Source organism: Triticum dicoccoides, chromosome 6B (genome assembly GCF_002162155.2).
Source record: "Triticum dicoccoides isolate Atlit2015 ecotype Zavitan chromosome 6B, WEW_v2.0, whole genome shotgun sequence".
Taxonomy (NCBI): Eukaryota; Viridiplantae; Streptophyta; class Magnoliopsida; order Poales; family Poaceae; genus Triticum; species Triticum dicoccoides.
The window spans coordinates 693,216,854-693,231,041 of NC_041391.1; the positions used below are offsets into that span (position 1 = coordinate 693,216,854).

Here is a 14,188-nt window from a genome sequence, read left to right on the forward strand (position 1 = left end):
AGGATTTGTTAACTGGGGGTTTTCTAGGGACATGTGGAGGCAGCGCTGGCCATAGAAGGCATGCCAAGCGCGTTCGGGCCTCTCCATATCCGCCTCAGCTTTGAGCCAAATATGGGGAGTGTCGGTCAATTTGGGATTTTGGGCCGGCTGTGAGGAGGCTGGTTGGGTGGGTTTTTGCATCCGGACACTGATTGGGCAGCCTGTCCGGGCGTTTAGGGGTGGGTATGGGGGGGGGGTCTGATTGTGGATGCTCCAAACAACTTGTATGTCCAACTAAAAACACTTCCGTGTCACCACTCAAGCTCCAAAAGGCGCCTTTATTGTGGCCTCCCTAGTTGTCTTGCATGTTTTTCCTAGCTCTCAGATATACCAAAAAGGTACAACGAGAAAACAACATGAACACAAATCTCAAATTAGGCGAGGCCTAGAAATGCGAGATTTCATCCAAAGCTCCACGCTGAAACAATAGAATAGTTCCTCACAAATAAAAAGAACAGTAGAACAGTTCCTCACGAATAAAGGTTACAAGTTTACAGCTTGCTGACACATCCATTCATATATCTGCATTATTGACTTGCTTAACAAACACTTGTTTTCTTTGAATATAAAAATCCGTTGCTTAAGAGTTATTGACTTCCTCACCAATGCTAATAAGTGAGTACTGCAATACTAACTAATAGGTCTATTATTTTAACAGTTTCTGCTGATCTAATACATGTTTTTATATCCATTGCAGCGAGCTTGAAGGTGTGTTCTCGCTCTGGATCTTACTAATTGTTACCCATCAAAATTGTTTTTATTTTCTTATCATTAACCCGCTTGCGACAATGTTTGAAATTTTTAACTCACTTGCACCACATGTGCTTTGCCGGGTCGCTCAAATTAAATATGATGTCATAGAAATTATAACTAAAATAAAATGGTATATTCACACCAGATGATTCACATGTTTTTATACTAAAATTTTATACTTATTTCAAACTAAGTGTAACATAATACCGTTTTAATTAATATAACGTATTATCAATTTTTCACATAACAATTTTTCCAAATAATAGTTATGTCACCCATTATCATACATTTGTAACGTATAACACTGAAATTTTGGATTCTGCAAAACTATAATTGTATGATTTACCATTAATTTCTATTTCTTGTTAACAAAAAATTCTTTGAATTAATTATTCTAATATTTCATAAACTATGCAGTGTATAATACATATTTGCATATGTATCTATGCGTTCATATATCTTTTAATACCATGGTAGAGATTTCTAAATCTTATACGCACTAGCAAGTATTTTAATAGTGGTTTATAGAGCATATTAGGCAACCATATTCATAAAAACTTGTAAGGCATAACAAAAGACTTCCAAGTTGGATTCAGTAATAGAAGTATCGAAGAACCAAAAATGTGGTTGATTGTACTTTTGCATATTATTCAATTTTCTGGCATTCTCGTCTAGATTCAAATGCTCTGATTTCATGCAAGTGAGATTTCCTCCCCGTTTCTCAAATGAAAAATTGTGCATTGGTTTAAGCATTGAAATCTTGTTATCATATATTTCATAATTATATCAAGACATCCATCGTAAAGAGAGACTACATATTTAAATTCAACTTCGCTAAGAGGAGACGTACAGGATCTGCGAATTGCTTCATGTTGGATGGAACGGCGTGTTATTTCAGGGGGTTGAAGCCTTATAGGATAAGGAACCACGTGCACAAGGCGCACGAGGAGCAGATCGGCCGTACTACTGGACAGTACGAGCGATGCCATTTTTTCTCTGGGTCCGACTATGTAACATCTAGATGTGAGATAATGCCTCATATCTAACATGACTAGGGATCATCTAAGATGATGTCATCCATGTTTATGGTCCTTCCCGCTGACAACTTCCTCCCGCTTTTCTTGCTCCAATATTCTTATTGTCGCCGTTGCACAAGCCTACCAGAGAGTCGACGACTAGGCCAGCTCACTCCTACTCTTGTGTTAGTAGCGTAGTAGAAAAACTAGTAAAAAATGCTGCTCACTCAACAAGAATCGAAATCTCAATCTCCAACTCATAAACACATCCTTATAGCCATTAGAACTAGTGGGTGTTGGCGCGAAAAGATCAACGCAAATATTAAGAACTCACCGCAGCGTCAGATTTGAAACATTTTTTGAACATTTAAATTGTGCACAATTCTGGAATGCCGAATATTTTTTTGAAAACACAAATAATTTTTTGGAACTCCAAACATCTTTTGAAAAGTGTGAAACAATATTTGTAATTATGAACTTTTTAAAACACAATCAATACTTGAAATCCTGAGTTTTGTTTAAATACAAACAATTTTTTTAATTATGGACATGTTACGAAAGCATGCAGAAATTTTGGAAATGGGAATATTTTTTGAAATTCCTAACCAATTTCTGAAACTGTGATGTTTCTGTATGAAAACATGAACATTTTTTTATTTGGGAGCAATTTTTGAAAACGACAACATGTTTTGAACATTCCGAACATTTCTTTTGTACAAGCTAAACCTTTTTAGTGTTGGATGAACTATTTTTAATTTACGATGAACATTTACTTTAACAAGATGAACTTGTTTTAGTGTATGGTAAACATTGTTAGTATTTTATTGGTTAGTTTTATGCACTTATCATCGTGCATGCCTTTTATACCTTGACATAAATGCACATGCACAGCTCATCGAAGTATTAGCTCATGCACGCACTGGTGTGATGACATGCTTCTCTTCTACATAAAAAAAAAATTCCACATTCAGAAAATGAATTGTAAGTCTTACTCACATGAGACATGGGTTGATCCATATGTTCCTTCCTTTTTTTAATACTAACAAATGTATTTAACTTCTCTTCTTCGGCATAAAACCGTGTCAAATATGTGTGTCAAAAATTAACTTGCAACTAGGTCGACTCATTTATGTGTCAAAAAGGACATGCAACTGGGTTAGAGAGTTGATAACAATTGCAAGACAATGATGGACATTCAAAATGATGGAAAATTGCAAGACAATGATGGACAATGACAACAATTGCAACAACGGTCGCAAAAATGGATGTTGGAGGTGAAGTTGGACTTGCAACTGGTACCGAAATAGATTGGGCTCCGGTTGTGTCTCATGGGTGGACTTACAACTGGAACAAGGAAAAGGCGGCAAGTTATGAAGAATTTTTAAATTCTCCCCATAGTGTTACCACTGCATTTTGACTGTAATAAAACAGAAAATCAGTCAGTACAGTATGTAAGTATGATAACAACAGAGTATTGCATCTTTCTATTTTATGCCTGCCGGCAAGTTATAAAGCAAGATCATCAAATATTTCTTTGATAGACCACATGTGAATGTTGCCATCGTTCAAGGAAATTATTTTCAATTTGAATCAAAAACGGGGTCTCAGGACTGACTAAGAAATACTCACATTAGTCAAAGAAAAAAATCCTGGGCACAAAATTTGAGATGCCCAGAACTACTCCAATATAGGAACAAACTCATACTCTCTGAAAAATATACTAAATTTGTGATAACATAAATAACAATCCAAGAGAACTTATTTTGTAAGTTAATAGCATAGGTAAGAGCCCGGGAAAGGCATGATGTTAAGTTGAGAAGAAGAAGTAAGATTGATTGGCTCAGATTAGCATACTGGTGAGACATTGAGTCTATCTATGTAGCATCAATCTATTTATCTAGCAGCTTGACTTACTGCTCATACTGTGGTAGGACATGATGAATACTTGGAACCAACTTAAACTTCTTCTAGACAATTCTTACCGTCGAGATGGAAAAAAAACCCTCTATCAGTGAATTTTGGAGCATCTTTCATCTCTTTCTTTAATATTGCAGACCATAGTTCAATGCTAAATGCTATCCTAATTTGCACTAAAGGAAACAAATGGTTATTTTAGCCATTTAAATCCTATTTTAGCACATAGTATCAGACTATAGGCTAATGCATGTCACACATATATACATTAATGATTGAATTACCTTATTGTCATCCTCACCATCAAATTACGCATAGATTTTGGCATTCTTAACTGCTGGCCCAGTTCCATCCCCTTATTAGCAAATGATTCTACTAACCTCTGCTTCAAGAAATTCTGAAGGAGGGAATGTACAACCTATTAGGATTCATGCCGCTGACCGGAATTTTGTTAGTAGAGCAACCTGCAACTTCAGATGTGATTATTATTAGTCAATCAATTAAATGATCCTCGATCCTGATCATGTGACCCGTCGAACGGTACCGGTGGCCGCGTCTCATGTTGGTAGCATGGACGGCGAGCAACATGACAGTGAACCATGCCACTCCATCCGCGAGGGAAGCAACTTGGGGCGGTTGCCTCCTCCCTGCAACCTCCATTCACAACAAATTAAACTCTAGAAAACCAGAAGAAAACTTGAAAAGAAAAATCAGCCCTCACAGGCATATGAACGAACACGTAGAAGGCATGCACCCATGACGTGGGAAAGTTCTGCCAAATAAAATTAGGAGGTAATAACTCCTTTGGTACATGAACTTGTGCAGTATGTTCAAACTATTCACAAATTTGCAAAATACAGACTTTTGGTCCACAAACATGCGTGTACGGTTCATCCTTCGTCAATCTATCGTATCCCGCCGTTTCAATGATGACGTAGGAAGGCCACACGGCGTGGGGCCCGTTCGCAGTGAGGTCAAGAATTTTGGAGTGCTGTCGGTGAAATTGAATTTACACAGAACCCCTGGAGAACATACACCTTTCGGAAAAAAGTTGTGCCAAATCTTGAACAAAATTTGTTTGGCCCTCACTGGCATATGAACGAACAGGTAGAAGGCCTGCACCCATGACGTGGGAAAGTTCTGCCAAATAAAATTAGCAAAGCATCACACAAGGGGAAACTTGGATATAGATCAATTAGTATATGCCCGCAGGCTCCTTGGGTCCTGCTAGGCGTAGGCCACGGCAGCGGCGCGATGTCTGAGCCGCGCGTGCACCTCGTCCATGGCATCCTGGGGGTGGCGCGTGCACCTGTTTGGTTGACTTTGGAGCCGCGTTAGGGGCCAGAGGGGGGTGGTAGCAGAGGGGCAGCGACGAACAATTGATGGCGGGGGCGGCGAGGAGCGGACCGTCGCCACATCTCCGGGGTTGGCACTTGTTTGTTCTCCATATGAGAGAGATAGCGAGAGGATGCATAGGGTTTGTCGTCACGCAGCCTCGCGGCCCAACGGAAGCGAAGGAGGGGTAGGAGGAGAGAAGATGATAGAAGGGGAGGGGAACACGGTGGCGACATGGACTGCCGGCCAGCCCCCCAGCGGCAGCAGTGGAGCATGACACCATGCTCCATTTTCTCCGTGTCTCTGCCTCTCTTTCGATCTCGAGAAGAAAGAAGGAGGATCAGGGTGGCGCGTGCTGGGGGCCACGCTCATGCATCAACTGATAAACACAGCCACGAAGGCCCAACATGACACCCAGCACGCATGATCGACCAGGCCACCGCGCACTATCAAGCGGTGAACCAACAAACCGGCCCAAAAAACCGGGAGTCTAGCGTAACGCCACAACTGTAGCGAACCATTTACTGTAGGAAAACAGCTCTCACATGCATGTTGCTCGGAGACTTCCCCAAAAATCGGTAAGAATTAAAACCCTACATGTTGTAGTTTTGTTATGTATGTATTTTGTTGTGAAAACAGTTAATAGAAATTCATAGAAAACATGTAGGAGCTTTAATTACCTCTTTGAGCTCAACTAAAAATATACTGCTAATTCATTTCTACCCGCGGCAACACCAGAAGAATATGGGCAGAGAATTTGCAGGCCAGCCAGTGAAAAACCTTGGTTTTGAACCCATGTAACCCCCTATGCCTAGATGACATGTAAATGCTAGGGATGTGACATATATGGAACAGTGGCGGAGCTTGAAAGAAATCTTTGGAGGGGCGAAGCTGTAAACAAACAAATACGAAATCATACATATTCAACAAGTTAGATGTTGCAAATATCAAGTAACTTAGATAATTATATTGATCTTCTCTAGATTAGCTTACAAAATACATTTCTAATCAGTAGAGAATTCGGTTCACTACAAAGTGCTATTTAACCGTGGAACATTCAGTTCACTACTGACCAGCTCCGGAACAAAAGAAACTATACCCAAAATACTATTTAACCATGGAGCATCCAGTTCACTACAGATCAGCCCTTCGTTTCTTTACACCCTTAAAGTGCACAAGAACATCTTCATAGCTGTACTTCTCCACAATTTCACTCTCTATGTTTACTAGCAAGCTATTGGCTAGATAATCATCTTCCATAGTATTACGTAGCCTTGTCTTGATGATCTTCAAAGTAGAGAATGCACATTTCTTTCCATCATGGACCTTCTTCCAATCTACAAATCCTCGCACAGTAAAGACATCTGAACCACCTCGCTTGTTTTTATTGTTGCTGAACAAGAAACAATAGAAGCAATATGCACGATGACTGTCCTCCGAGTACTCCAACCATGATGGGAAATCCTTGAACCAGTCATATTTACAGCGCCGTTTGCGACCTTCTGGACGTAAGCTTTGTAATTCTTCAAGCGGGGCTGCATAATACCAAGCTTCAAATATGCTCGCCGCACATCATCTCTTTGATTAGGTGGATATTGCCAAATCTGTGGACGTAGTGCTCGATCCCGCTGCAAGAATTCAATCCCTCGAAATTGTACTTCATTTGTTTGAGTTTGATGGCCTTGTTGTTGAGGCATCGAAGGATGTGGTCCATGTTGCTCAAATTCGAGCAACAACAGAGGAGGTGGAACAGGAATTGCTTCTGTTGCTATTGGTTCATCAACTTCACATTCAGTTGAATCACCTCTCTTTCTTTTGAAAAACGCATCAATTGTGTTCCCCTTAAGCATCACTGCCTCTCTTGTTCCCTCTTAATCTGTAAAGGACATTTATATATTTTAGTATAAAATCCAATTGACAAAATCTAACTGACAAAATCAATGACCAGATGACCTAATTAGAATCTTCCTCCACTAAGGTAATTAACAAAACTACAGAATCACAATATTCCAACTTTCCAGAATTTCCAAGGGGAGAGATTGAGAGAGATACAACCATACAGGGAGGGGAATCTGCTCACCGAGGCACTGCTGCGCGGAGGACAGCCACAACCGAGGCAGAAGTGGATGAACCTGAGCGGAGGAGGAAGGAGTCGACCAACCCCTAGCCGGCCACCTGCCAGCCGGCCAGCGGTCGCTCCACGCCGGCAGGCCACAGCGGCCAGTTCCCAGTCGCCGGTGCCCCACGCCCACGCTCAGCCGTCCGTGGTCGCAAGTCAAAGGGGAAAAGGATTCTGGAGTATGGAGTTGGTCGCTGCATCCAGGGCTCCAGGCATCATAGACTAGTCCTAGTTGATAAGTGGGCCTGTGGGCTGTATGTATACATAGGGGTAGGCAAAAAAAATCATTTTTGCTGGGGGGGGGGGGGCGACGGCCCAGGTTCGCCCCCACGAAGCTCCGCCGTTGATATGGAACCCATTATTTGTAGTGTCGTCATTGTACGCCATCCCATCCATCTTCTATGACGGAGTCTTTTTTTCAGAGTGTTAAATAATATTCCGTTGGGTTCCCATCCATCAATCTCGATATGATTTTTTGTGACCTCCCTCTCCAACTTCTCTCTCCTCGCCGCTGCCGGAAGATGCCACCGGGCAAGGGTCAGGCGGCCGACTGTGGAGGCGGGGCCCGAGTTGTTTTGCAACATCTATCTAGGTCAAGCTAGCAATCTGACCCATGGGCACACCATAGCATCCTCAGACAGACAGTCAATCAGAACGGGTGAACCAATGCCTTGAGATATATCTCCGATGTTTCATCCACGCATGCCCAAATCACTAGAGCCAGTTCATCTCTCTTGCGGAATTCTGGTACAACTCCAATTACCATTCTGCTCTGGACATGTCACCCTTCCACGCACTGTATGGGCATGAACCCAGGCATCGGGGAATCAAAGCAGCATCAACTTGCACAATCCCAGCCCTGAAGGACTGGCTGGAGGAGAGAAAAACAATGCAACATGTCCGTAAGCAGCATATGCACTGGGCTCGCCACATCATGAAGGTGCAAGCAGACAAGAAGCACACGGACAGAGAATTCAATGTAGGGGATGCTGTCTTCATCAAATTACAACCGTATGTGCAATTATCCGTTCATCGCCGAGCCAACCACAAGCTTGCCTTCAAATACTTTGGTCCCTTCAAAGTGATCCGCAAGATTAACCCAGTCGCCTACGAGTTGGAGCTGCCACCAGAATCCAAGATTCACCCGGTGTTCCACGTATCTCAGCTGCGGCAAGTCCTCGAGCCAGGTACCGACGCCTATGATAATTTGCATGTACCTCGATCTGCAGAGCTGGTTCCAGTGGAGATGCTCGATAGGCGCTGGCGGCAAACTCTTACTGGACGACGTGAGCAATATCTTGTGCGCTGGTCTGATTCAGAACTCCTGGACGCTACGCGGGAGGACGCCCTCACGCTCAAAGCCCGCTATCCTCTCGTAGCAGCTTGGGGACAAGCATGCTCTCGAGGGGCAGGGGATGTCAGTGTCCCAAATACAAGTGCAGCCCGGGACAAGAGCAGCGCTGATGGGGCGGCAACAAGTCAACTACAGGCGACCAATCTGGGGAGAGAGCGCGTCATTGCCAGGCCACCTGGGATCAAGCATCCAAGTCGCCTATTCATGGGCCCTGAATTGATGAATGCTATATAGGAAAGCTCCAGCGAAGGAAATGACATCCTGGCTGGGATCACGGCAAACGGCACGGCTGGCACTTTTGTTTCCTTTTCTTCTTTCTTTCTTTCCAAGTGAACTCTTCCTGAGGAAGTGTATCATGAGTTAGAGACTGTAATCCCGAATCCAGCGAGTGAATAGATCGGGCACCTAACACACTCAGCCCGATGGCCCAGCGCGTTCACCAGCCAACGGGCAAAACAAAATTGGGTCATCCAATTTACACCGTGAACGACACAAAGCCATGATCCAGTAGTGGAAAAGCATTAAGTATGACATGACTGAAGTATACAAAATCTAGGAACACTATTTAAGCATGGAAAGCAAAGACGGCCATTACCTTTTCCACGATCCCATGGCGCCCTCGTCGAGTCTGCCGCCGAACCCTTAAGCCCCCGAGAAGAAAGAATCCCCCTGTCGCGGCCGCCTATTCCACATGCTTCTCCAAGCACCTCCTCAACCTCCAGCAGGGCCGCCTCCACGCCGTCCATGGCCATCCCTCATGCACGTATCCACTCGGGAACACGTCGTGGACCGATTGGAGGCCGCCCTCCGCGAGCACGTCATTGTCTGCGTGGCCTCCGTGTCCTAGTGGTTGTCGATGTTGTCGAGCGCATGGACCACACTGTCCTGAGAGAGCCGGTGTCTGAGAGATGGTCGTCCCCTAGTGGTTGACTCTCTCCCCACAACCATGGATGGATCTCGTCCATGGCGATGAGCAGGACGCATAGGAGAAGGGAGTGGGATGTGGAGAAGAAGGGTAGGAAGGAACAGATTTGATAGGTGGAGGCCAGAGAAGACGAAGGGGGAGAGGGGTTAATGCGAGGAGGCCTAAAGCGGAAGGAGAGACCCACATTTGGAAAGAATCGCTAAGTGATTGTAATGCGCATATCGGTCTAGAAAAAGTCTAAAAATTGGTGGAGGCAATGACTTCGTTCGATCAGGGGCTGTTTCTTCGGTCATGATTTATTCCTTTCCATATAGAAGTTACCAAATACTAGTGAGAATATATCTTTTTGGCACATAAAAGCAGTTTAAATAGATCATTGGTAAAATCTGGTTTAAATGTGTTGGTGGGATAAAAAATGGTGGGAAAGAATTAACGGGAGTGAGGTGAGACTATCAACTTAGAAATTAGGAGTAGAGATTAAACCAGTAAGAACGCACACACGCACATCTATTTTTGGCAAACATATGTGAGAAGTTGAACAGCGCAGTAGTGATCAAGATGCAAAGAAAAAATGTTTCATGCGCCGAAGCCAAGATCACACCTTCTTCTTCATACTGTCCGTCAGCTCAGCACCCACAGCTAGTAGGTAGCCCTTTCCTTGATTGTCTTTCTTTACCTTGGTTTGTTTAGTGGCTGAAAATAAATGAGAAATAGAAATATTGACAAATATGTTACTCTCCTGTTACACTTGGTAATTGAGGAAAATGAAAACAATAAATACGGTTCAGTTTATTACTAAGCAACATCACATGCTAAGTAATAATTATTGTTTGAAAAGCAAAAGGTGTGTTAATCCAACGGTCTGTCATCACTGAGACAGATAGAATTTTTGATCGACCCATATATCATCAAGTAGGAATATTCTTTGGCGGAAAAAGGCAAAGTAAAAGAAAGTAGAATGAAGCAATTGAGTAACATAATTATACATATAAAGGTGTCTCAAGATTAAAAAATATTACTGAGTGAAAAATGTTTGTAAGCACTAGTGTAGTTGTGAATCATAAATATCACGACTATTATTACCTTATTTCCAAATAAAGAAGTACTACAGTCATCGTTTTGTAGAATTCAATTTGAGTGGTTATGGAGTGGGTAACTTGTTTTGATACATTTGCTTGTTTCATGAACATATACTGCTGTAGTGAATTTTTGGCATCAATATTTTCACTTCTGTTGCCTTGTCTCTCTGTAGACATTCCACTTCGTTATCTTCTACGAGTTTAGCCATCAAAGGATCTGACACTGGGGTTCCAATTTATTTTTTGCAATCACTAAACGGTGTGGAGTGCGAGTAGAGGCAATTCAGCTCAGTTTTGATAGAATCTTGGAGAACTGTTGGTACATGTTGGTACATGTTGTACATACAGTAGTTAAAATAGATTAGTTTGTAGGTGTTGACTAAATTTATTTCTCCGAGAATCCACTAAATGAACCAAATGAAGACCGAGCACAAATGTGCTTTCCTTACTTTGCTTTTATTGGTTGTGTTCCCCCGGATGCCAGAAAATCTCCTGATACATGTTGTACCTTCTTTAATACAAGATCAATAAAATTGTCAATTATCTAAAATACATAAATAAAAGCCGTGACTTTGCATACGAGTCAATGTAGTGGTCAAGATGAAAATAGATAGACAAAGTTACAAATAGCAACAGTCATGCATTTTCACCAATGAATGATTTCGAAAATTTAGATGGATAGTTAAGGTTTCACTTGCAACAACTCAAACAGATTGTTTTTTAGAAAGGGATGTAGACATCAATTCTTAATCCAACAAGCTCATCAACATCATTTCTTAGTTCTAATCTCAATACCCCACACAATAAGACCAGTCTTCCAAACTCCTCCCTCTGTTTCCTTTAGGCACACAGACACCTCGCTGTCACAGCCTTCTCCGTTGTAGAACTCACCAAGCTCGACCTCCATCCAGCCGTCAGCCCTTTTTCGAGGGAGCATAACATCTTCTGTGAGAGGAATTGCATCACAGTTCGTATGAGGCATATAGTCTTCCCAACTACACCTCAAGATATGTTTGCGAGGTACCCCGTCATCCCCGTCCTCTATGTAGGCTTGGAGGCAAACTTGGCGTGTTGAGTCGTCAATCCCTCCAACACTGGTTGATGCCTCTTGAAACGGGAAATCGAGATTGAAGAACTCATCGGCTAGCTTGAACACCATGTAAGCAGCATACTTGGAGTTTGGGCTGAGCATTGTGCTATGTATTTCGCCACGGATTAACAGCCACCAAACTCCCCGAAGTTGAGCTGCTTCACAGAAGCTGTCGCAAATGCAAGTGTATGGGTATGGTTAGAACTGGCACTAGATGGAATGAATACCATTAGATGAATGACGATAGGAACTAAATTTATAGGCCCAATTAATTAGCGCGAACCTGTTGTTTGCTTGGATCTCATCAGAACCGAGCTTGATCCGTTCCCAGTAATCTATTGTCTCTCCCCATGAAATATGCTTCGACCTCGCCGAGAGCATGTAGCACATGGCGCCTGTCTTTTTGTCCAGCCACATGCTCTGCACAAAACAAGGGTAGAATTCTGAATTTTGATCGAGTAGAAAAGGAAGCAAGCACCCAAAGTAGTCGGGGTTGGGCGATTGCATTTACATGGGATCTATAATTCTGTAAGTACCACGAGGTTGCCTGGGAGGAGCGCCGGTTGATCGGAGAGGCATCGGAACAAGCCCTTCTTGGACAGCGGCGCGTGGGGGAGCACACCTTCAGCGAGCCGTGGGAGGTCACGGGGCAGGAAGCAGGACCAGACGACATCGGAGTCCGCGGCGGCAAGAAAGGCCCGGGAGACAGCGGCACAACGTCCGGCGTCCGGCGGCGACGTGCGGGAGAGGATCGACGCCAGGACTTCCTCCGACAGGCGCGAGATCTCATTGCCGCCTGCTTCCATGATGGGATAGATCTCGTGGATAGATCTAGATCGGAAGAGACATACCGCGAGACCAGACGCCAGGACTTATAAACACATCCCAGCCGACAAATACATGTAAATAATTAGCTCCGACTTTTCTCCGCGACATGTTTCTTTTTCTGGCCACAGCTCCATGACATGTTTGTCTCAAAAAAAAAAAGAACTCCATGACATGTTTCTCTTAGCTACGGATTGCGCGCGTGCATGGTAGGCACGTGGATCAAATTGATTACTTAGGAGATTGGTGAAACCAGAAAGGCAGGCGAGAACGCTTTTGTCAAGCTTTTATGAATTGAATAATCAACTCATCAGACGAAAGAGATGAGAAGATTACATGATGCAGGAGGCAATAGAATAACTAACAGAAAGAGCAAACAATCACACTTGGCTAAGCACCCACACTAAACAAGATTGATTATCCCTAAAAAATTGAGGTTGATTAATGGTCACTAGTAATAATTAGAGTATCACACTATAGTCATGTGTCGTGGCGTCGTGTCATATAATTTTTTGAGCGCTTTTTTTCTGGCAGGTCGTGCCATATGGCATAATGGCATAATGGCATAATGGCGGAGTGTCGGAGGGACTATACTGGGCCGTGACCGCCTAATATCCTCCCCCCCCTCTTGCCATTACTCACATTGGAATTCGCATCGCGCTCGCCCCACCGGCCAGACGCCGCAATCCTAGCCAAGTGTCACGGGAACTGTACTATCTGGCCCTCTTCGAAGCCTGCGTCGTCGCGCCATCCCTGACCGTCGATCACAACCTCGTCGGCATCAAGGAACACCAGCCGCTGCCCGCGCCGGCGGATGAAACCCGGCCGGAATATCAGTACTTAAAATAGATTAGTTTGCAGGTGTTGGCTAAATTTATTATGCTGAGAATCGACTAAATGGACAAAATGAAGGACGGCCGTGGATGTTCTTTCTTTACTTTGCTTTTGTGGGTTGTGTTCATGCCGGCAAAATCCCCTGATGCACGTTGTACCTTCTTTAATACAACATGAATAAATTTTTTTATCATCTAAAAGACATAAATAAAAACCTTAACTTGGCATACGCGTTAATCTAGTGATCGAGGTGAAATTTAGATGGATAGTTAAGCTTTCACTTGCAACAACTCAAACAGATTGTTTTTTAGAAAGGAATGCAGACGACGGCTCTTAACCCAACAAGCTCATCAACATCATCGCTTAGTTCTAATCTCAATACCCCACACAATAAGACCAGCCTTGTAAACTCCTCCTTCTGTTTCCTTTAGGCACACAGACACCTCGCTATCGCAGCCTTGTCCATTGTAGAACTCGCCAAGCTCGACCTCCATCCAGCTGTCAGCCCTTTTTCGAGGGAGCATAACATCATCTGTGAGAGGAATTGCATGATAGCTCGTACGAGGCAGCTGCTGGTTTTCCCAGCTTGCAATTGCCCTCAAGATATGTTTGCGAGGTACCCCGTCATCCCCATCCCCATCCTCCACGCAGGCTTGGAGGCAAACTTGGCGTGTTGAGTCATTCCCTCCAACACTGATTGATGCCTCTTGAAACGGGAAATCGAGATTGAAGAACACATCGGCTAGCTTGAACACCATGTAAGCAGCGTACTTGGAGTTTGGGCTGAGCATTGTGCTATGTATTTCGCCACGGATTAACAGCCACCAAACTCCCCGAAGTTGAGCTGCTTCACCGAAGCTGTCGCAAATGCAAGGGTATGGGTATGGTTAGTACTAACACTGCAT

At 43.5% G+C, this 14,188-nt stretch overlaps 2 protein-coding genes across 2 annotated transcripts in view; both read right to left on the minus strand.

Annotated features, from left to right (window-relative positions):
- Window positions 1-11,254: 11,254 nt before the first annotated feature.
- On the minus strand, window positions 11,255-12,430 carry LOC119321522 (F-box protein PP2-B11-like). The gene is made up of 4 exons (XM_037595169.1): window positions 12,164-12,430; window positions 11,908-12,044; window positions 11,564-11,793; window positions 11,255-11,482 (listed from the first exon to the last, which is right to left on the minus strand). Exons 1-4 carry the CDS (start codon window positions 12,428-12,430, stop codon window positions 11,304-11,306), a joined length of 813 nt encoding a protein of 270 aa, XP_037451066.1. The 3' UTR covers window positions 11,255-11,303.
- Window positions 12,431-13,635: 1,205 nt separating this feature from the next.
- Window positions 13,636-14,188, minus strand: part of LOC119322341 (F-box protein PP2-B10-like) — a 2,483-nt gene continuing 1,930 nt past the window's right edge. The window contains exon 3 of the mRNA XM_037595837.1: window positions 13,636-14,141. Coding sequence (XP_037451734.1) covers window positions 13,640-14,141 — 502 coding nt within the window. The 3' untranslated portion in view covers window positions 13,636-13,639. The remainder of the gene's footprint in view (window positions 14,142-14,188) is intronic.